The 22,455-nt window shown below is 33.5% G+C and overlaps 1 protein-coding gene across 1 annotated transcript in view; it reads right to left on the reverse strand.

The window, feature by feature from the left end:
- Nucleotides 1-6,536: 6,536 nt before the first annotated feature.
- The window catches only part of LOC125652300 (muscle-specific protein 300 kDa-like), a 133,522-nt gene continuing 117,603 nt past the window's right edge, over nt 6,537-22,455 (reverse strand). The window contains exons 81-84 of the mRNA XM_056166081.1: nt 22,166-22,339; nt 21,896-22,072; nt 20,493-20,798; nt 6,537-13,180 (exon numbers count right to left, since the gene is read on the reverse strand). Of these exons, the coding sequence (XP_056022056.1) occupies nt 11,543-13,180; nt 20,493-20,798; nt 21,896-22,072; nt 22,166-22,339 (2,295 nt within the window). The 3' untranslated portion in view covers nt 6,537-11,542. The remainder of the gene's footprint in view (nt 13,181-20,492; nt 20,799-21,895; nt 22,073-22,165; nt 22,340-22,455) is intronic.

Here is a 22,455-nt window from a genome sequence, read left to right on the forward strand (position 1 = left end):
TCACAGTACACGCAGGCAGTCTAGTATTTGCATGTATATAAGCCTCAATATAGTCTTTTGTGTACATATGTTTATGATCTTTCAAAATACATACAATTCCTATTTAATTACAGAAAAAGGAAAAATGGAAGTTTGAAGCACATTTTTTAATATATTTTCATTATTTGGCCACATTTTCCCTGTCCAAGGGCCTGAACTCCTGACCAAGGAGCTATGGAATTCACAATTTAGGTAGAGTCTCAGCTTCATGGACATAATCATACAATTAGTTTTTCTCATATGGAAGTAGGAAGAAGATTTATAAGATTAATATTTTTTTTACTATATTGCCATATTGGTCCTGCCCTAAGGCCTGAACCCTTGGCCCAGTAACCATGGATTTCACAATTTAGGTAGATAGCTTCATGGATTATGCATTTAGTTTTTCTGATATATATGGGAGTGGAGTTTCTGAAGAAGATTTCTAAGATTTAATACATTTTCACTATATGGTCATATTGACCTGCCTGAACCTCTGGCCAAGAAACCATGCATTTCACATTTTATAGATAGAAAACTTCATGGACATCATAATCATGCATTTAGTTTTTCACAATATTTATGGGAGTAGAGATGTATATTTCCTAAGATTTTCACTATATGGTCATATTGGCCCCACCCTAGAGCCTGAACCCCTGGCCCCCTGGTCCAGGATCCATGAATTTCACAATTTATGTAGAGAGCTTCATGGACATAATAACCATGCATTTAGTTTTTATCAAATATATGGGAGTAGAGATTTTCTAAGATGGCCATCTTATACTCTTCATCAGAAGGAGGAAATTAATATGTTAATAAAGTTTTTTAATTATCATTAATTTACATGTGTAATTTACTTGGGTCATATGAGTGCATTAATTGTCATAATAATAAGCCCTTGCATTTACTGTAACAAATGTTCTTTACCATGCTTTCCAAATAATTTCTTTAAAGTAAAAATGTTTTCTGAAATTTTATACTTTCAATATCATTTCCTGTACATAAAAGTGTTAACTATCAAACTTTCAATATCATTCTTTTGTCACCTATATACATAATTCGTATAATTCAAATCATAACAATACGGGATATCAGGACCATAAAATTTTGGAACACTTCAGAAAATAAGTTATATGCTTGGGCAACTCTTGTATACAAAGCAGTGATGGCTAGAGATGATTCATATTTCTGATACAAAAATATCTGCCTGATTTGAAAATTAATTTTCAGAATGTAACATGTGAATATCATAGTACCAAAGACATGAGTTATATTAGATTAAATTTCTGATGTTTGGTAGCGGAAGAGAACATGCACACACACACAGAATTCACAGTACTGTTTATTTCCTCTACCGTATCTCGATATTTACTCACTTTGTTCAATTTTTATGAGTCAAAATAACAACCGACCAACATGAAATGATTTTATAAATAATCACATTTTATACATGAATCTCCAGGCACGTAGCAATGGGGAGTGCCCCCCCCCCCCCTTTTCTTGACATGTGAGTTACTTATCCTGTTACGTTAATTATTTTACATGCGAAGATTGACTTATATTAGCTAGATATTTTTGTAGTAGTAGTGGTGAATAGTACATGTAGTGGAAATGCAAGGTTAAACCGATGAACTTGTGTACTCGGAAGGATACCCCTCTGTGATTTTGGGGTTTGGGCAGAACTGGTTTTCTTTCTAACCAAGAACTTTCAGAAAAATTTGAAGGCAATTTTCTCTCTGTGTATTCCCCCACCATTCAACTTTCAAACACGAATTGCTAAATGCCTGAACTCACTATATAAAATAGTTACATGTGTTTGTTAATAAATTGAAAAGTTTCCCCAAGTTTTTGCAAAAAACAAGATCTCAATGGAAATACTAAATATTAAAATCGTGATAGAATCAGAGATGAAATAATGGTTCCAACATTCTGTATTATATTGACCAATCAAATTGTTTACCTTTACACTTTAACCCTAGTTTATCCCAGACTATTGCACTTTTGGAAAAAAAATTCATGGGCAAAACCAATGATGATTTGAATTTGGATTTTTAAAAATCTATATACATGTATGTTTGTTTGTTAGAGAATGAGGGAGAGTGTGGTGTTTTATTTATTTATTCATTGTAGAATAGTTTGTTAACTATGATTACTATCTGTAGTTTTATCTCCATTGTTAACGGAGGTGAACCATGATCATCCTTAAGGCCACGACAATGTAAAGTTAAACATTGTATGACACTTAAATTAATATCATGGTTTTGTCCATAATATCTTTGATTATCTATAATGATTTTGTAAAAGGAAATGATGCGCATATCAATTCTTTTAAAGAGAGAGACAATTCAATTAAAGAGATCTTTAATTTGATCCTTTGTGGATATGTGGATAGAAGATGATTGCTCTCTTTAACAGAATTATGACATGCATCGATTGAATTAATGATGTCATTAATTCAACCGAAGAGAGCAATCAATTCAATTATTGCATGCATTTTTTGAACTGATGCACACATTAAATGAATTATTGCTCTCTTCATTGAGCCAGTTTCGAGATAAGAGCTCTTCTGTGTAGGAGGTGCATTTAGTCTACCTTTTTAAAAAACTTATAAAAATAGGGATAAGGGGGAAACTATTTAAAAGCATTCTATCTTTAAACATGAACATTAAGAGTTGTGTGAAATAGTGATTTTTTCAATGTAGAACAAGGGGTCTTCAGGGTGAAGCACTGTTGCCCCTACTCTTTTCATTATATCTTAATGATTTTGAAAATTATTTTATTGTCACTAATTGAAATTAATCTTCAGGAATTATCATTGTTTCTGATGATTGAAGATGAGTACCACTTTATTTTAAATGTTCACTTTATGATGTGTATATAGGTAGCTCCACCCTCGTGTAAATTATCAATATATTATGGTTGAAAGCAGAAAAACGGTATCAATTTCCATTCAATATAATTTAATTTATAACCAAAGAAAATATTTATGTCACCATCTTTTTTAAGATGCCAGATATGCATTAACAGAAGTACATGTATAAGTAAGCATCAGAAAATCACACATTTTCATAAAACAGAATAAATATAGATAAAGACTTGTTAAAATGACGAATTTTTAATGCTAATTTATAAATATGTATAAATTAATTGTGGATATTAGGGAAATCACTGTAGAATAGACATACAGTAGAGGGAATACCAGAATAGGAGTTATTGCCCTTGAAAGCATTTTTTCTATTATAAAATATTAAGTTTTTCACAATCAATAGCTCACCAGTTTTTTGGGTTTTTTTTTTTATTCAGTGAATAAAATTCCTCTGAAAGATATATTTCTATCATGCACAAAGTTGAATGAAATAAAGATTTTTGCAAAAACTTCTGACATATCACATGAAGATCGATGTACCTTAAAAAGTATTACTGGTATAGGCCAAGTACATCATGTATAAACTACTACAATCATTATCTACAGAAAATGTAATTTACTCTTGTCATCATATGCTATGAATTAACAAAGGGATGCAGAATTCTGTCCATGTATTACTATATGCAATTTCCGAGTTGCCCAATACTTCTTTCCCTTTGTAGAACTCTTATGCACAGTAGTTGCAAAACATACTTTCGTTCACACGTGGTGGGTACAAATTTTAATGCTTATTGCTGCCTTAATATGTTGCCTAAAGGATGATTATCAGATTTCATGCAACCACCCAAACTGCTGGAACACACATGCAATTTTAGTAAGTTTATGATTATTTGATAATAAAATACCTCAAACAAAAATTGATAATCACAAATCTTTCTTTGATTATTAAAGCATCACTCATGCAGAAGAGGAAATGAAAATAAATGACTTAATTTAATGGCCTAATTCAAAGAAATATTATTCTTCATATGCTCAGTTTAATGTATACCAATGGCTGATATAAACAATATTTACACTTTCAGAACTTTTACTCTTAGTTACATATACGCTAGTTTATAATACATGTATATATATACATCTTGTACCCACTCAAGCGTACAACAGAATACTGAACATACCTCCATCGCAGAAGAGCTGATATCTTGGAACTTGTGTATTGGCTCCTATTAATGTATTTTTTCCACTTTAGAGTAAACTTGACTACTTTTTACTGTATATGTGGATATAACTTGTGTAATAGAAGTCACTGAATGGAAAATGATCAAGTTATTGCACTGGTATATTAATTGTGCTTTGAATTTTGTATATATTATATGCTATGTTACTGATGGGCATATTGCTCAAAGTAATAAATAAACAAGAAACAAGGCAGTAAGTGGAACTTTGAATGTCTAAGTGGGACAGAGTGAACCTACAGTCAGTGAGGAAGACGATAAAATGTATTAAAAGCAGCTTCTCTTTAAATAAATATGTAAATGTAGAAAATACAAAATACAATTTATGTACTATTGAAAGAAATGTTTTGATAAAAAGTGAAAACATAAAAACGAAGTCATATATTTGCAAGTAATATTTCCTGGATATGATATGTATGAGCAGTAAAAATAACATGATATAATAACAATTCCATGGATTTAATTACTCCCTGAACACTTATCATTTACTTAGTTTGTGTATCAGTTGAATTCAGGTGATGAAACTGCAGATGAGAAACTTACTGAGCAGATTCACTTATGCAGTGATGAATATTTGTCCCACTCCTGCATGTAAACAAGTTGTCTCGCACCTTGCCATGTACGAGATTTCTCCAAAGGGAAATAACTAAAATTTACCTCAAAATTAGTGTATTGAATTATAGTGCACATTAATTCAATTGTTGATATCATATATTCATTTGAAAAAAGCAATAATTTAATTTCACGCATCATTTCCGCAGAATAGTAACTGCCATCAACAATTCAATAAATATATGCAAAGATTTAGAATTGAAGATGTCATTAATTTTTTGAAAAGATCTTGAATTGAATTGTTGCATGCATCCAATAACCTGGTATCTTCAAGCAAGTAAAGATATCTTTAATTGTTTGAGTTTGTGTTAATTTTGCACTCTATGAACATCAGTGGGCAGGGACTATGGACATCAACATGGAATGCCATATGTGTTGATTTTACTTTTTCAATTTTTATTTCAATTATAAATATAGGAATCACTGTCTTGTTTGTTGTGTATGTGAGATGATAATAACTGCAATGGAGAATGTGATAATTTATAACATTTTTCATTAAAATTAATCACCACATTTCTACACACTAGAGAGTGATTTCTTAATTCCTTCATTTAGCGCCGACAATGCAGTGTGTGAAATCAACAGCAGACTGATATTATCTAGATAGAAAATTTGTCCTGTCTACAGTGAGATAAATATTTTGTGACCAATTTGTCTATTGAATGTATAGAATTTTAATAAAACTTTAAATTGCATTAAAACATTCTTTACATTAATTTTTTTTTTATTTGCCGTAATTGCCCTATCATATAGTACCATGGGGATCTGCGTTAGAATAGATTCTCAGTACCCCCCTTGCTTGTCGTAAGAGTCAACTAAATGGGGTGGTCCTTCAGTTGAGACCACAGAAACTGAGGCCCCATGTCACAGCAGGTGTGGCACGATAAAAGATCGGACTCCCTGCTCAGCACCGAGCATAGGCCAAAATTTTGCAGCCCTTCCCCGGCAATGATGATGTCTCCATATGAGCAAAAATTTCTTGAGCAGGACAATAAACAATATACCCTTATGATATGATGATGATTGATGAAAATTAGCATATCTGTACAGCATTTAATATCAGATTTAAAATCTTACTCATAAGTAATCTTGATTGAGCTACAATATACCCCTTGTATATGTTGCTTCTGCTCTTTTTATCTATGCAGCGTTTATGTGTGTGTCTGCATGGCTCAATAGACCTTTCTTTTCTATTTTTACTTTTATTATTTATTTTTTAGTAAATTCCATCAGCAATGAAATTTTAAATCGTTACATGATTAATTTACTACCATCATTTATATTAATTATATTTAAATTATTCTCAAAAACTCTTATACTATACAGCTTTTACTTGAAACAGCAAACATAGCTAATTGGTTTGAAATTTAATGATGCTTTTTATACATATACTCTTGCTTGTAGTATTTTATTTCTTCCTCGTAGTCTTATGCTTTCGTATCTGTATATTCTTGCATGAAAGTTTTCTTTTATTTTGTATTCTTTTGTTAATCTGTGATATGTCTGTGTATATGTGTACATGCATGCTATGTGTCTTTGTCCTTGATATACTTGAATGTGATAGTCGGTTAAAAAGCTCTACAGAGCTTGTGTTTGACATGTTGAATGTATATAGTGCCGACTTTAAATAAAATTTACTTTACTTTACTTTTGTATTGTTTCAACTGTTTCTTGTGAAGTATGTGATGATATGGGAACACTTGAGGTTATAAATCCTCAACCAATGCAGCCTAGTATCAGCTGATCTTGGGGGCTCAGGTCAAATATGGATACAACATAGAAAAAGGTATATAAAAAGAAAAAAATGAATGGTACTTTTTATTTTTATTTTACTTTATTACAAAACTATTGAAACAAAAAAAACCTACCATTTTGCTGTACTAAAACATTTTCTTTCTATAATGTACATTTTTCAATCAAAACCATAAAGTATATGAACATGTTCAAGAGGAGTGAAAAAGGAATACATTAAATTATCTATGTGCTATAAAAAAGATCAACATTCTTTGTAAATATTTTTAAAATGGACGGATTTCTAACATATTGCCAGCCATTAAAATAATAAATTCATTATTCAATAAAAATAATACATCATAGAAACATTTATAAATACATCTAGATTAGATACAGCTGTACATATTTTATAACAAACAAAAATGATTCTATTTCATATAAAATAATTTCAATATAGTTCTCTAAATAGCTTGTTTCTAATATAAAAATATATAATTTATGTTTACATAGTTCACCCTCTGATATGCATTTTATCCATTAATTCATCTACTGCAGATATTTATATCTCAATCATCTAATCATTGCTAAAATTTGACAGCAATTTTCTGTGTCCAAACATTCTCAGCAATGTAAGTAATTTTGGAGTTGCCCAAAGTTATTTCCCTTTACTGAACTTAAGAGTACCAATTCATTTCCAAGGAATTCAACACAAACCTATTTCACTATAATATTTGATATGAGACAAATAGTCACAAATATTTGAAAGTTCATTTTCAGCACCAATGAATGGATCTCTTCACTTTTCTAGGTCGTAAATTTGGAATTGTGTTATTTTGGATGCCATGTACATATTAGCAACAAATTATGTGAAACTGTATTGGAAATGAAATCTTTGTCTTCCTTCCTTAAACATTTAAATCTTGCCCTGTTTCAACTGTTATCATGAATACAGTTAAATCCTTTATTGAATAGTTTAACTTCAAAATTATTCTTATAAAGGTCATATCAATGTGCATTACTGGCTAGACTGTATTGATGGCCAAAATAAACTTTGTCTTCTTCATTCATTACTAGTCTATGATATGCATTACGCTTTGTCTCCAATAATCAAAGCATTCAAAGCATTATACTAAATATTTCTCTGTCACAGAGCTGATATTTGGAAACTTTTTTTAACGGTATTTTTAAAGTGACTATGTTTGACAATTTGCAATTTTCATGAAAATGTTTAAAGAAATCAAAATTAAACCAATATATAAGCACTTTAACTGCACTGTAAAATCATAATCAGATTCTTTCATCTGTGCATCATATTACATCCCATTAAAGAATTTTCCACTCATACAGTGATGTCACCAGCTGCTGATGAAGTGTTACAAACTATGCACTCAAGGCCATAGCAGTGAAGGCCATTTATTGAGCCAACACCCACTGTCGGATGGTACCTCCATTTTCAAGGTCATATCTGAAAGACCCACAACTCTTCAGCTTCTAATGCAAGATGCTTAGCAAAGAAATAGTTACTATTTATGTCAAATGTCTTAGGTTTGACACCACTACAGGGACCAATAATCAAACCTCATGGTTGTGAAGCAAGCACCCTACCATGACTGATTCTAGATTGTAATCTGCAAGGAGTTACATGTGTGTTCTTGTTTCCTCTATGTATTTGTAAATTACAATGCTCTAAAGCATGGCCATATTCATTTGTAGAAAATTTGACCTTTACTTTGATAAATGACCTTGATCAATCACATTGCAAAGACCTTAATCAGTTCAAAACACAATTAAGAAAAACAAATTTCTGGCAAATTCCTGAAGAACTACATATTGCAAGGTCCTGATTTGGTCCTGATAGACCTAATGTACATGGTTCATTTTAAGAGGGATGTTTATCTTGATAGAGTGAGTATGCAGTTTCTCTTATTTGGTATACCACTGGTGAAAGTAAGATGTGATGACATAAATGACCTTCAGATTTAGAAATTTTGATAAAAGAAGGAAATGCAGTCGATCTACAATATCCTTTTCTATGAACTTATACAGAACGACTGTGAACAAGATTCAGATTGTTATTACTGGTACAGATGATTTAGTTTTCAAAACAATATGTTATAGGTAGAAAATTTTAAACCATTTAAGAAATGAATCTTGTAATTCTTTTTCTGATGGCGGTATCATAGGGAAAGTTGGACAGAAAACTTCAACAAAGCATGTAGCGCATTGATGAAATAAGTTTTCTGTCCCATTCATGTCTGAATCTTAAGGTCCACAGTTCTATGACAACGCCATCAAGAAAAGAATTAAAAGATTAATTTCCTATCATTTAATTGTGTTTTTAAATAGTGAAACAAATATCTTCATCAAAAAGTTTTAATTAACGTTTTTGAAATGGCACGTAGGAATATATGTACGTAACAATGAAAACAACAACACAAAATTCAAACTGGCTGTGTGTCGAGGTCAGGTAGAGTTACTGAGCAGAATTAAATTAATTGGACGCCTGAACTTAAAGGTGCAATAGTTAAAAGATTAATTAGATATGAAGGAAGAGGACAAGCGGTAACTCATAGCACTAAAATGAAAATGGGGAAGATGCATTCCAGAGAAAAGTAGTCCCGAGTACTTAGTGCAGATGAACACCCGGACCAACTTTTTTATTGTCGCACAAATATTTCATCCACTCAGCATCGTTGTCAAGTCATCACTTGATATCGGAAACTAAGTAAATGACATTTTAAATAAAAAACCAATACCAGGTAATAAAATCATGTTACTTCTCCGAAATTAACTATAAAAAATGTTTTGTAGCTTAAGAATTGAAACTTGTAGGTTGAAGGCCACATTGAGGATTGAGAGGAGCACTTATGCATAATATGACACATTTACTCTAAATCATTTTGATGTGATTTATCAATGAGATAGAAGGACACAGCATGATACTTTTTAAAACACCGGTATTTCTGTTGCCTGTCCTAAAATTTACATGTTGTCAAAATGTTTTGTTACACGTTTCCATGTGTTTATATGTAGATTACATCAAACAAATATTCAATTTAAAAATTTTGTGTGCTTATACATACATGATTAAATCATATATGTATTTTCACATACACTAATGAATGAAAAAGGTTTAATCAGTAATTTACTAATTTACAGTTTGTGTATGTGTATGCATGTGTGTGCATAATGTGGACTTACAGCTGCACTATTTTCTTGTACTGTCTGTACAGAGCCTGTCAACAGCATATTATCATTGTTGTAAGCAATGCCCTTGATAAGCAAACACGTAATTTCCAGATTGAAATGCATTTTTGCAGGCCGTCTGATATGTGATGCTGGGGAATCATCATTGTTCGTGGGGGATTGATGTTTGTGGATTTCGTGGGTCACTCTTACACAATAATTTGCGTGTCCTTGAACATTTTTTAAACCAAGTAGAGTTATATCTCTCCTAGTGACATTGTATCACTTACCCACGAAATTACATCCCCACGAACCAGCAAAATTTTGCTTACCCACGAACATTTACCCCCACGAATTAAAATGATTCCACAGTATGGGTTTTTGGACTGGTCGTTGATATTGGCTAAATTGTGACATCATCTGTATCGCACAATGCAGAATTAGTATCATCATGCATGATTAAGTAAAGTGTATATGTGATAAAACATGACATGTACAGAATTCTAAATCCATTTTCAAATTCTTGGAGCTTAAGTATTTAGATCTTGTGATATTCAAAACATCATTTTATACATAGTTGTTCAGCCTAGCTTATATGTATATATATATTAAGCATTTCCCACAGCAACGAGAGGATTGTGAACAATTTTGAAATACTAGATTATGCCCTGTCAATGTTTGCAGGAAAAAACTGTTGCACCTAAAGAATGAAATTGATTTCACATAGAATCTTTTTTTAAAACATGCATTTTAACATGCAAGTTAAAATTTTTTTATTAAAGGTGAGCAAGTATTTAAGGAAAGGTCATACGATCCATTTAGAGGGTTGGGTGGAGGTTGGAAGTTAGATTTAAATAAATAAAAAAAAAACCCACAGATCAAAGAGAGTGTTTCATGGTGTAGCACTTGCTTTCAATGTCAATACATTGCTGTCAATTTGTTAGCACTGGTATTCCTGTTATACATGTGGAGACCCAAAACAAGATCATGGTTACCTCTATCCTGTTTGGTTTGTTACCATAGTTACACATGAGTGTATATTGTAAACAATGGATGCCATCGTCTTAAGAACGCAAACTATTTACCACGCTGGAACTGATTAAATTTTCCATATTGACAATAACAAATATCCTACATTTTCACTCTTTTGTATTTGAAAAAAGTACATAAACATACTAATATTAATAGCATATATAATTATGTAAAGTTATCACAGATATTCTAATTTTTGCGTACGATATCATAAATAATACAGATCTTTAAACACATCACAGATCAATAATGGCATTGACACAAAAAAAAAAATAAAATCGCAGAAAGAATATCACAATTATGATAATGCATATCACAGAACTACTTGAATAAAATGCATGTGGTCACACTTCATCAACTAGAAATCAAAATGTATAAAAACTTTCAATAATAAGTGAGAAATATCTAAAGAATTCACTATTCATCACCAGCACCCTCATTGTCACGGATGTTTGTCACAGGGACAAAACAATTAGTGCAACTAGGCTAGCATGTAATGTGCAAAACCTGGTGAAGAAAAGTTTATAGCAGCTCAAACTTTGATTTGAGTTCTGAAAATCAAAATCAATTTTCAAAAAAAACAAAAATAGAGATACAATGATACAAAAACAAAACATTTGCAACATTCTGTGGCAACAATCATAAATAAATGCACTGGCAGTAAAAATTTATCACAAAGCTTCATCTTTAAGAGAATGTTTCATTTTTTTGAGACTTCGTCCTAAAATGTTTTGCTGCACAAATAAATAATTTCACAACTGTCAGTCTGCAGCAAAATTATATATAATATACAAAGTATACATGTATATATACATACACCCACACACACTCAAGAATCACAATCACAAAGTTTAAGTTTTCATCTTCTAAAGAGGTCCTCTCTGACTGAATCTTTCATTTTTTGGGACATCTTTCTCAACTGCTTCGCTGCGCTACATGCCTCAGTTATGGCATCCTCAATTCCGTACCTATCAAGAGGTTGAGCATGCCGCCGCCTGCCACGTCTAGGTGCAATACCAACATCATATTCACTCTCGTCAGATAGAAAACCATCATTTTCATCTTCATAGGAACGGGGGATTTCCCTGAAGGTGACTCTTCTTTGTGAAGGAGAAGCATATACTGGCACAATAAATTGTGGTGGAGGAGGAGGAGGTGGTGGTTGAGGCAATGTCCGACGAGGTGGTAGCTGGAAATTATTTAATCGCTGGATGCGATCATTGATGTTATTAATATCATTCATTGTTATGTGTTGACCTGGGTATGATAAATTTCCGTATGCAGGTGGTACAGGTATGTTCATTGTTGGCATGTGCATGTTGTCTGTCATGAATCCATTTTGAATGTCACCATTTTGATCTGAATGGGGTCGTGATGCACCAAATCGAATGGGGGAATTTCGATTAGGAGCAGTTGTTTGTGATAGTGGCCTTCGTTCCATTGGCTCTCCCATAGCTGAGGTTGGTTGAGATTGATAATCTCCAATAGGAGAGGCAGTATTACTATCTGTGTTTCCAGTTTTTAGATCTTTGACATCATCCATCAAATCTCTCAGTCTTCCATGCCTGGCATTTCTCACTGGATCATTTTCAGGAAAAAGTCTCATTCCTGTCTGAGTGCTTTGTTCACCTTGAGTCTGTGTGGCAGTCTCACCATGAGCTCCATGTTCCTTCACAGTGCGGACATCTGTGAGAATATCCATAAGCATACTCTTTTTCAGAGAGGTATCAGAGCCATATTGAGACTGAGAGTTAACACTGGGACTGTTCAGACCTCGTTGGTCCTTTATTGTTTTTACTTCCATTAAAATACTCTTGAGTAAATCTGTTCTTGAGCCATGTGATCTTCGAGTCTGTGCTCCAATTGATTGCAATGACTGTGTGGATCGAGTCATGTATCTAGGGAATCCCTCCGTTTGGGTTTCCATGGCTCTCGGCATTTGAGTACTAATGTCTCTCAGACTCCCACCCCACATACCAGGTGTAGTCTGAGTACGGGCATGACCGAGGGTTTGTGATGTTGCATCTCTTAAATCTTCTGGATTAGCTGGTGGAAATTCACCGGTAATGTAACTAGTAGTGGAATCATTATCTGAGTAATTGTTCTGTTCAAGTCCTATAGGTGTCCCTGGCATTGTGGTTTCGATCACTGAATCAAATGCATCATTGTCAAAGCTAGAAGCATGCATTGTATAATACGTTTCACCATATCCAGATTCTTCGCTCTCAGAGTCTAAAGCTGCAGCTGATCCCTTTTTTAAACTGTCATGTGACTGTTCATGAGGCCTCTTTCCTCTGCGAGATCTGGGAGTGGGCAATTGCCGTTTTAGAGAAGATTTACTTTGGGATCGTGATAAACTCTGTTTAGGTGTTAGTGGCCATCGAAAGACATCGTCATTGTCATCATCATCATCATCATCACCATCATCATCTGACCCAAAGAATGTACCTCGTCTTGTGGAACCTCTTGGTGTCTGTGTTGATCGACACTTTCGTCTCTGTAGTGTAGATATATGGAGAATGGCAGTTAGATATGCAACAAAACAGTATCTTTTTTTTTTTCAAATTTAGATGATTAATTTATTAGACAGACCACCACCAGTAAATTCTATTAAACACAGCACACAAATATATTGATACTGTAAACTAGCACTCCTAAAAGCAAACTGATATTATGTTTGGAATTTATACAATTTTATATCATAAGTGCACTAAATCAAGATTAGTTGCTTGCATTATTTTAGTTTGAGTAAGTTATTAAAATTATTCAATCACAAGCAAACAAGTCAAAGCAGCATACCACATACCAATGCAATATTTCATACACAAGACTTCCAAGGTTGCTAACTTGCTTTGCATGAAGATAAACAGTTGAGTACTGTTTAAGTTGATCAGATACTTACAGAAATGAATAATTATCAATTTTCAAGGATACAAATTCACACCTGATCCTTATAAAATTTTAGTTGTCATGAACATCTACATTTTTCAATCCCAAATCTTGAGCAATAATATCCAAAGACAAAATGAAAGGCACCCAAGTATTCACAGAATGCTGAATATGTATGACAAGGATAGATTAGTTCAATACTACACAGATCTAGAGGTAAACAAATCGAAAGAATGAAACTGAACATGATACACTATAGCCATTATGATATTACAAAAGATATTGATCAATCAATCACCCAGCCAATGGTACACAGTCAGCCATGCAGAGATAAGGAAAGGGTAAATTTATTGATTCTAGCATAAGCTTCTCCAACATGCCTTAACATGCTATAGTTACCTATCCCGCCAATCCAATTTAGTGTTTAAAAGTACATCATTTGTGTGATCCTTTAAATATTTCTACCTGATGTACACTATTAAAGTTAGTGATCAATTGTTGTTAAAATGATGATGCTCTACAGAGAATAGTTTACATAAGAAGACTAACAGTGTATAAATCACCGGGATATGTTAACACAGGCAGATACACAGGGAATGGCTATACACAGGGAAATCACAATACAGCATTCCAACAATAAATGAATGCATTCAAAATGATTCAAAAAAGTACTTACAATTATAGATTTTTGTTGCTCTAATTCTAACTGCCACTTCTCCAGTATAGCTTACACTACAGAATCTGACACAATGTCGCATGTCATGAAGAAACTTCCAGTCTTAGTTTAAACCAAGCGTACAATCTCAGAGATTACAGGTATGTGTACAAATTCAACAATGTGACATTAAAACAATCAGGTGAAGCACTGATCCTTTCTTTGATTCCATATTAACTTTCTTTAAGGTAGCATGAGGGATAATAATGGCCCTCCATTTAAATTCACAAGCTCGGACTTGTCTTTTAAATGGCAGTAGACCAATTCCTTGTGCTGAAGGAGTTAAGACTTTTTTATATGAAAATAATATAAAGCTTAATCAGATGTATTTCAACATTGCACATTACCAATGATATAATGCCTCTTTCAGTATTATGACCAAATATCCATACTGCAAGACATACATTTTTAAAATGTATTCATTTAAACAAAAAGAGTATGATATGATTCACCATAACATAAACTTATCTCCATGTTTTAAGATAGGACAGTGTCCAAGAACAGTTTTACGACCAACAAAATTGTCATAAGTTGTCTTCCTTGTTTAACTATTAATATGCATGCAAAGCAAGTGGGCAAACTTGAACCTTTTATGATGAAACATCATTAATTCAAATGAGAGAGATAGAAAGATAGAGAGAAAGAGAGAGAGAGAGAGTAATCAATCAACACTGTACAAATTTAAACATACATATTCAATTACTGCTAGGGATTGTCTGGCCAATCACAGTTATAAGATATCAACATCTTGCTTTATTACTCTTTTAATAATTATCCTTGTTAAATCGATAAAAGATAAAACAGAGAAAACCCAACAACCAAGGGACCTGATAGGCCATAGAAATGCTCACCTGAGACCTAAGTCTCAGACACCATATGTAAACTGCTCATACCGAGATAAACAAGAGGCCCATGGGCCACATCACTCACCTGAGTCACCTTGGCCCTGCTGCTGTTCAGCTGTTGCAATTTTTCAAAGTTGTCTTTTTTTTTCAATCTTTATTTCCATGAAAACGTTTGACCCCATATTTTGGCCCCAACCTAGCCCCAAATGGTCACAACATAACCAAACTTTTTTCAACATGATGTTTGTTGTTCTGGAGAAGGTCAAGGTCAAAAGGTCATATATCATGGTATGAAATAAAAGGCCTAGCCATAGCAATTCTATAAAATACGAAAGTTCAGGAGATATTGAATAGGTTAAGTTTTCTTAAAAGTAGGTCAAACTCCAAGGTCACAATGTCAAACAACATAGATAAAATGCCTTGCCATAAAGAATCTATATACAAAATATGAAAGCCCTACCTTATATAGTTCAAGAAAATATATGATAGACTAGGTTTTCTTAAAAGTAAGTCAACCCCAAGGTCAAGGCCTCAAGGTTAAAAGAGTTAGTACCAATAAAAAAGTTTTCACAAGGAGTGCATACATAAAATATGAGATCCCTGTCACTCACTATTCAAAAATGATGAGTAAGGTTAAAGTTTTGAAATTTGGGTCAAACACTCCAATGTCAAGATCACAAGGTCAAAGTTCATGTATAGAATGTAAGACCTTACTATGAGGAATCTGAATGCAAATCATGAAAGCCCTACCTCAAATAGTTCAGGAGATTATGAATATGTTAACCTTTCTTTAAAATAGGTAAAACTCCAAGGTCAAGGTCAAAAGGTTAAAAATTTTGTTACCAAAGAAAAGGTCCTGTCACAGGGAATGTGCATATGAAATATGAGAGCCCTATCACAACCATTCAAAAGTTATGAGCAAGGTTAAAGTTTTGGACACATCAATATGCCTCCTCCTATAGCTGAGTATAAAACTTTAATCCACACAACTTGGGAACTTTTGCATTTTGATTTGATTTAGTGTAGCCCTGCTAGTCTTGAAAAGCATTTCCTAAAATTAACATCCTGTATTCCCCATGTAAAACTTTGATCTCCTGTTGTGACCCTATCCTACACCCGGGGCCCCCTAATTGAACAAACTTGAATTTGAACTCCATGAAGATACTTTCATATCATTACAACTAATTTTGGACCTGGTGTTGTTGAGATGAAGATTTTCAAAGATATTTCATTTCAGGGGGCCACATTTTGAACAAACTGCACTACCTAGGGATGCTTGCATATTTATTGTCGACTGCCCTATTTCGGTGACTGACCAGAATCGATGACCTTTTGTTTACATGTGTGTGTTGTCGTTTCCGGGTGTAGGTTGATCATCAATTTCGCCGTAGTGTTTGCAAACATATATAGAGTATGTCTTCAATTTTTCACGAAAATGAACAACTATAAGGAGCGTATGCAAAAAATCAACACGGCACCCCAAAAATAAGCCCATTTACTTATTACTTTTTTAAGCTAACCTTCAAATTGATATAAAGTATACCAAAAGTCTAGAATTCTACACTATGTTATTTTATTCATTGATGTTTAGTTGCACATTCCTCCTCTATATACATTTTAACAGTTACAAACTTTTGGCAAACCTATATTAACAATGGTCACCGAAATAGGTGACAATATATCACCGTTTTAGGACCACAAAGTGATATGTTTTTTGTTACGAAAATATACTCAATTAACGTACCAATGTATTTGGAATTTTTGGATGAAAGTAAAGGAATTTAATTACTTTAAAGGTAGGTGTGTAATTTATTTATTTAATCCAAGTGATTAATGAGAAAATCTCGGTTTATCACTAAGGTCTCCGAAACTGGTCAGTCGACGATATATGATCAATCATGGTTCTGTTGGTTATGAAAAGAAGATTCTAAAATATTTCCCCCCACATATCTGTAAGCAAAACAATAATCCCCTATTGTGGCCTCACAATACTTCAGTGGGCCATGATTTAAACAAACTTGAATCTAAAGCTAATTCATGTAAATTTCAACTTTTCTGGCCCAGTGGTTCTTGAGAAGATTTTTAAAGATGGTTGATATATACTTTGATTCCCTATTGTGCCCCCATCCCACCCCCACGGACTATGATTTGAACAAACTTTAATCTACTCTATGTCAGGAAGCTTTCATGCAAATTTCAACTTTTCTGACTTTATGGTTCTTAAAAAGATTTTTAAATGATCTCACCCTATTTTTGCTTTTTCATGTTTATCTCCCCTTTGAAGGGGTACCCCCATGACCCTTCATTTGATGAAACTTGAGTCCCCTTCACCACTGTGTATCACTGACAACCAGTAGAAGTGAGGACGGATAAAGTAATGAGAATTCCGTCTTTTATTTCTAAGCCACTTTTTATGCCTTTGCTGATGCTACACACTTGGAATGTTTCAACGATGTACAAAATTATCTTCACTGACTTAGAATTACACGAAATGAGGTGGATTTCATTTCATACCTTAAAATTAAGCACCTGGTACCTGTAAAACTGAAGGGTCATCCTCTGGTTTTGACCCCAATACAAATGTAATGATTTTATTTCACTGTTTCCCCATATGAATCCTCATAACATTGAATAATGTTTACACTGAAATCAGTTTTCAGTCAATAAATGTCCATCTTTATTATGAAAGAAATTAGCAATATTAATTCAGGTCTGGCATATGGCAAAATATTAATCATAGTTTGGCTTATTGTGAAAAACAACTTTTTCACAGTACAGCAACTTGTTAATCCAACAATGGCCTTTATTTTTGCAGTTACTCCCTTTACACCAGGAGTAGGAGGCATACTTACTGATGGGGTCCTAAGCTTCAGATAAAATAGCAGTAACAAATAGGGTATTGCAAAGCTTTAACAGTACCAAAATCTTTATCATGGACTGAGTTTTAACAGGTTGTATCAAGGAACACTTTTCAGAACATACATTTCATTAAATTGAAAGGATTGGGAGGGGGAAGTATAAACCTATATTCATTATTTGATGCTTAATTCTGTCCAAGTAATGGTACTATTAATACCAAAACTTTCATGTGTAATTTGTAAAAAAAAAAAAAATTAAAAAAATTAGATAACAGACACCTGGAAACAAAAGCACGATGTAACCATATGATAGCATATGCAATATTGTTTTCAAAAAAGGAAAAGGCAAGGTGAAATTGACTTCACAATTGTCTGAAAACCCTTGAGAAGCAAAATTAAACAAATATACATGTAACAAAACCCAAAAGCTCAAAATCCTAAATCGGGGGGTGGGTGGTGGGATATTGAGCGGACAACATGTGGTCTACCAACCAACTGACAGGTGCAAAGCAATATGCCCCTCCTCTTTAAAGGGGGGCATAATAACATTGTCGAAAAAATAGGACAGCCCCTCTCTCTCTCCTTGGCTATGTGCTTGATAATTTCTGTGTGTATACTTTTGGTTAAGTTGATTTACAAACATTAATTTTCAAAAGATTGAATCACTTGTGTACGATAGAAAACAGATTTCAACTGAAAAATTACATTAGAGATACAGATTTGATATAATTAACATGTTCTGTTCATTGACACCTGATGTACATATTTTTGTCCGCAGTGTGAAAGGATTACAAGTTACTAATTGCATGTGTTGGTTGCACATGTAATTTCTGGCATATTCATTGTGTTATTTTGGTTGTCAAAAATATTGATAAAAAGTAATAATGAAGAATTGCTGACAAGCTAAAGACATCTTAAGACGCTGAGGACTGTAAAAAAAATTACATATGGGACACATATATAAAATAAATGACTAAGAATTTTGTAGTTATATCATTTGTCAGTAATTACACTTAATTTTTACAAAAATCCCTTAACTGGCACTTAATTACAATAAAAAAAATTCTATAATTTGACCTTTACATCAAAGGTCGAGGTCAAAGGTAATAAAAAATGACATGTGACACACTGTCTTATCATGGTATACCCACATACCAAATATCGAAGGTCTATGTCAAAAGACAAAAAAGTTATGGTACAGAAAAAAAAAAAATCCCCCAAAAATTCTATCATTTCACCTTTACATAAAAAGCCATGGTCAAAGTTCTTTAAAAATAGTAAGTGATACAATGTCTTATCATAGTACACCAACATACCAAACATCAAAGGCCTACAGACATAAAAGTTATGGCCTGGAAAAATTTTGTATGAAAAGCGGAAGAAGAAGAATTAAGAAGAAAAATTCCCACTAATTAAAACAACATGTCCCCCTTTTGGGAAGGGGCGACATAACCAGGTCTTGCCATAGAGAATCTGTATACAAAATATGAAAGCCCTACCAAGTTCAGGAGATATTAAATAAATCAGGGTTTTTAAAAAGCAAGTCAAACTCCAAAGTCAAAAGATCAAACACCATTGTGTCACAAGGTCTTGCTATAAAGAACCTATATACAAAATATGAAACCCCTGCCTAAAATAGTTCCTAATATTTTATAGGTAACATTTTCTTAAAAGTAGGTCAAACTCCGAGTTCAAAGTTACAAGGTCAAAAGACATGATATGAAATGAAAGCACTTCCCATAAGAAATTTATATACAAGATATGAAAGATCTACCTTAAATAGTTCAGGACATATAGAAGAGGTGAGATTTTTATCAAAAGTTGGTTAAACTTCCAGGTCAAGGTCACAAGATCACACACCATTGGATTACATAAAAGGCCTTACCGTAAAGAATGTATATACAAAATATGAAAGCTATAGCTTATATAGTTTAAGAGATATGTAAAAAGATTTTTCCTATAAATATCAGCATACAAAATTTTGATCTCCTATTGTGGCCCCACTCTACCCCTAGGGGCCATGATTTTAACAAATTTGAATCTGCACTATGTCAGAAAGGTTTCATGTAAATTTTAACTTTCCTGGCCAAGAAGTTCTTGAGAAGATTTTTAAAGATTTTCCCCAGATATTTGCATGTAAAACTTTGATCCTCTATTGTGGCCCCACCCTACCCCTGGAGCCATGATATCTACACTACGTCAGGAAGCTTTCATGTAAATTTCAACTTTTCTAGCCCAGTGGTCTTGAGAACATTTTTAAATGACCCCACCTTATATATGCATTTTCATGATTATCTCCCCTTTGAAGGCATGGTCCTTCATTTGAATAAGCTTGAAAGCCCTTCACCCAAGGATGCTATGTGCTAAGTTTGGTTGAAATTGGCCATGTGGTTCTGGAGAAGTCAAAAATGTAAAATGTTTACAGCCGGACGTCGGATAAAAGGTGATCAGAGAAGCTCACTTGAGCTTTCAGTTCAGGTGAGCTAAAGATTAATGACTAACCTTTAGTTGGTTGACTTTTTCTGTCATGCTTGTTTCAGCAGCTTCAATTTTCTCCAGTTCTTTGACAAAATCTTCAAGATCATTGTCCATAGTATTCTGGGCATCCTGTAATTCTCTGCTAGTCTGCAGGGCCTGCTCTCTCTCTTCAAGCAAGTTCTCAATCTGGCCCAACAGCTCATCCCAGTCATCTCTCACTGCACGCACAACAGGATCCACCAGGGATGGTTTGTGTTGTGTTAAGTCACGATAATTGTTGACAAATTTTTCTATCTCTGGTCCTTTTGCTGTAACTTCCTCCCGAAGAGCCTGCATAAAAATGTGTATCTCTGTCATCACGCATACTTGCTTGTTATATGCCCCCTCCCCTTCTCTGTTATTGGAGATTATTTTTGGTTTATCTGTTTGCAACATTAACCTTGGTCTTTACCACTAAACTACATTGGATAGAAATGTCATGAACTAAAACGTCAATTTAAGATGAGATTTGCTGCATTTTTAATTGGCCACGCTCAGGAGCATAGTATTTCACAACTAAGTCTGTTCTTTAGCAAGATAGAATGTTCTATCGTGTTAAAGTGATAATGTCCTACTGACCCGGTTTAACCCAGTGGTGAGGGCCTGTCCTGAGACACAGTTAGATTATTCTAATTATACTTTAGCCAGTTAAATCTTCCTGTTGAATTTGATATTAGCAAATACTAGTCTTAATTTACAATAAAAAACATATTTTGATGATTTTGTTTTCTTCTGGCAATTATTTCAGATGTCATGGGTGTAAATAGGTTTTGTTTGCAAACTTTGTGGCAGGGCAGAACACTCCTTTTCTGGTTGCAATGCAGATTGTTCTACCAGACTCTGAAAGGCCATGTTCACAGACAGCAAGATTTAAGTATTATTTAATAATATGTTTATCTTTAACTTTTTGCTGAATAGTTGATGATTTTAATAAAATAATTATGTACACATGTATATCCTTCAAAGTGTGTGTTTTCTTTTTTAATTTTGTTGAAGTTAATGGTCAAACACACTTGATGTTGTGTTAATATATGATACATTGTACACGGCTGCACTTCTGCAGCTAATATGTACAATGATTAGATTGATATTTAATTTGAAAAGACAGATATTTATTTTCACGACAAAATGTTGCGAATTTTTTAGTTTTGAAAAAAGTCGTCAAACGCAAAATTCCCCCTGGGGATTTTTAAGAAGTTGGCATGTATGCAGCTGTCTGTACACTTCTGGATAACTTAGGAATTGTCTGATTCTGTTATGGATAAATCTACATATATAAGTATACAATGGATGCACTCGCCCCGATGGTAGTACCGTACACATACAATTGTAATTAGATTAGAAATTGAAATCAGAATCTACTTATCCCTGTAATTACAGATATTTACCTGAAGGTTTGCAATTTCAATCTCTGCTGCCTCAGTATGAAGTTTGGTAGACCTGTTTTCTAAGTCATGTAGTTCTTCCTGCTTACTATGAAGCCAGTTTCTCAAATCATTCCTGGTGCGGTCAATGCTCTCCCATTGATGAATTGTGTCTCTTATATCATTCATTCGTCTTTCAGTCTACAATATAAATGATAATCATATCTCTCTTTTGCTGGAAGATACATGTACACCTTTCAACCTCTCTATCTTTTACAATCTGTGCTATCATACCTCTCCAATAGCATCCTGGACCAGCTCTCCAACAGCTTCAGCTAGCTGAGCCACCGCGTTCTCCGCTGGTTGGTCTGCCACATCCTGACTGTCCACACTTCCACTCAGACCCTCACACTGATGGGCTGCCATGATATGTTCCTGCTTCATAGATGTCAGTCTTTCCCATACTCCCTAAAATGAAAGAAAGAAAACTATATTAGCAATGTGGAGTAGCACATGATATCGTTTATATGATCTGAGCTTATCGTAAAACATAATGTTATGCAACTTTTATGACAAATCAAGTT

Source organism: Ostrea edulis, chromosome 5 (genome assembly GCF_947568905.1).
Source record: "Ostrea edulis chromosome 5, xbOstEdul1.1, whole genome shotgun sequence".
In the NCBI taxonomy this organism is placed as follows: Eukaryota; Metazoa; Mollusca; class Bivalvia; order Ostreida; family Ostreidae; genus Ostrea; species Ostrea edulis.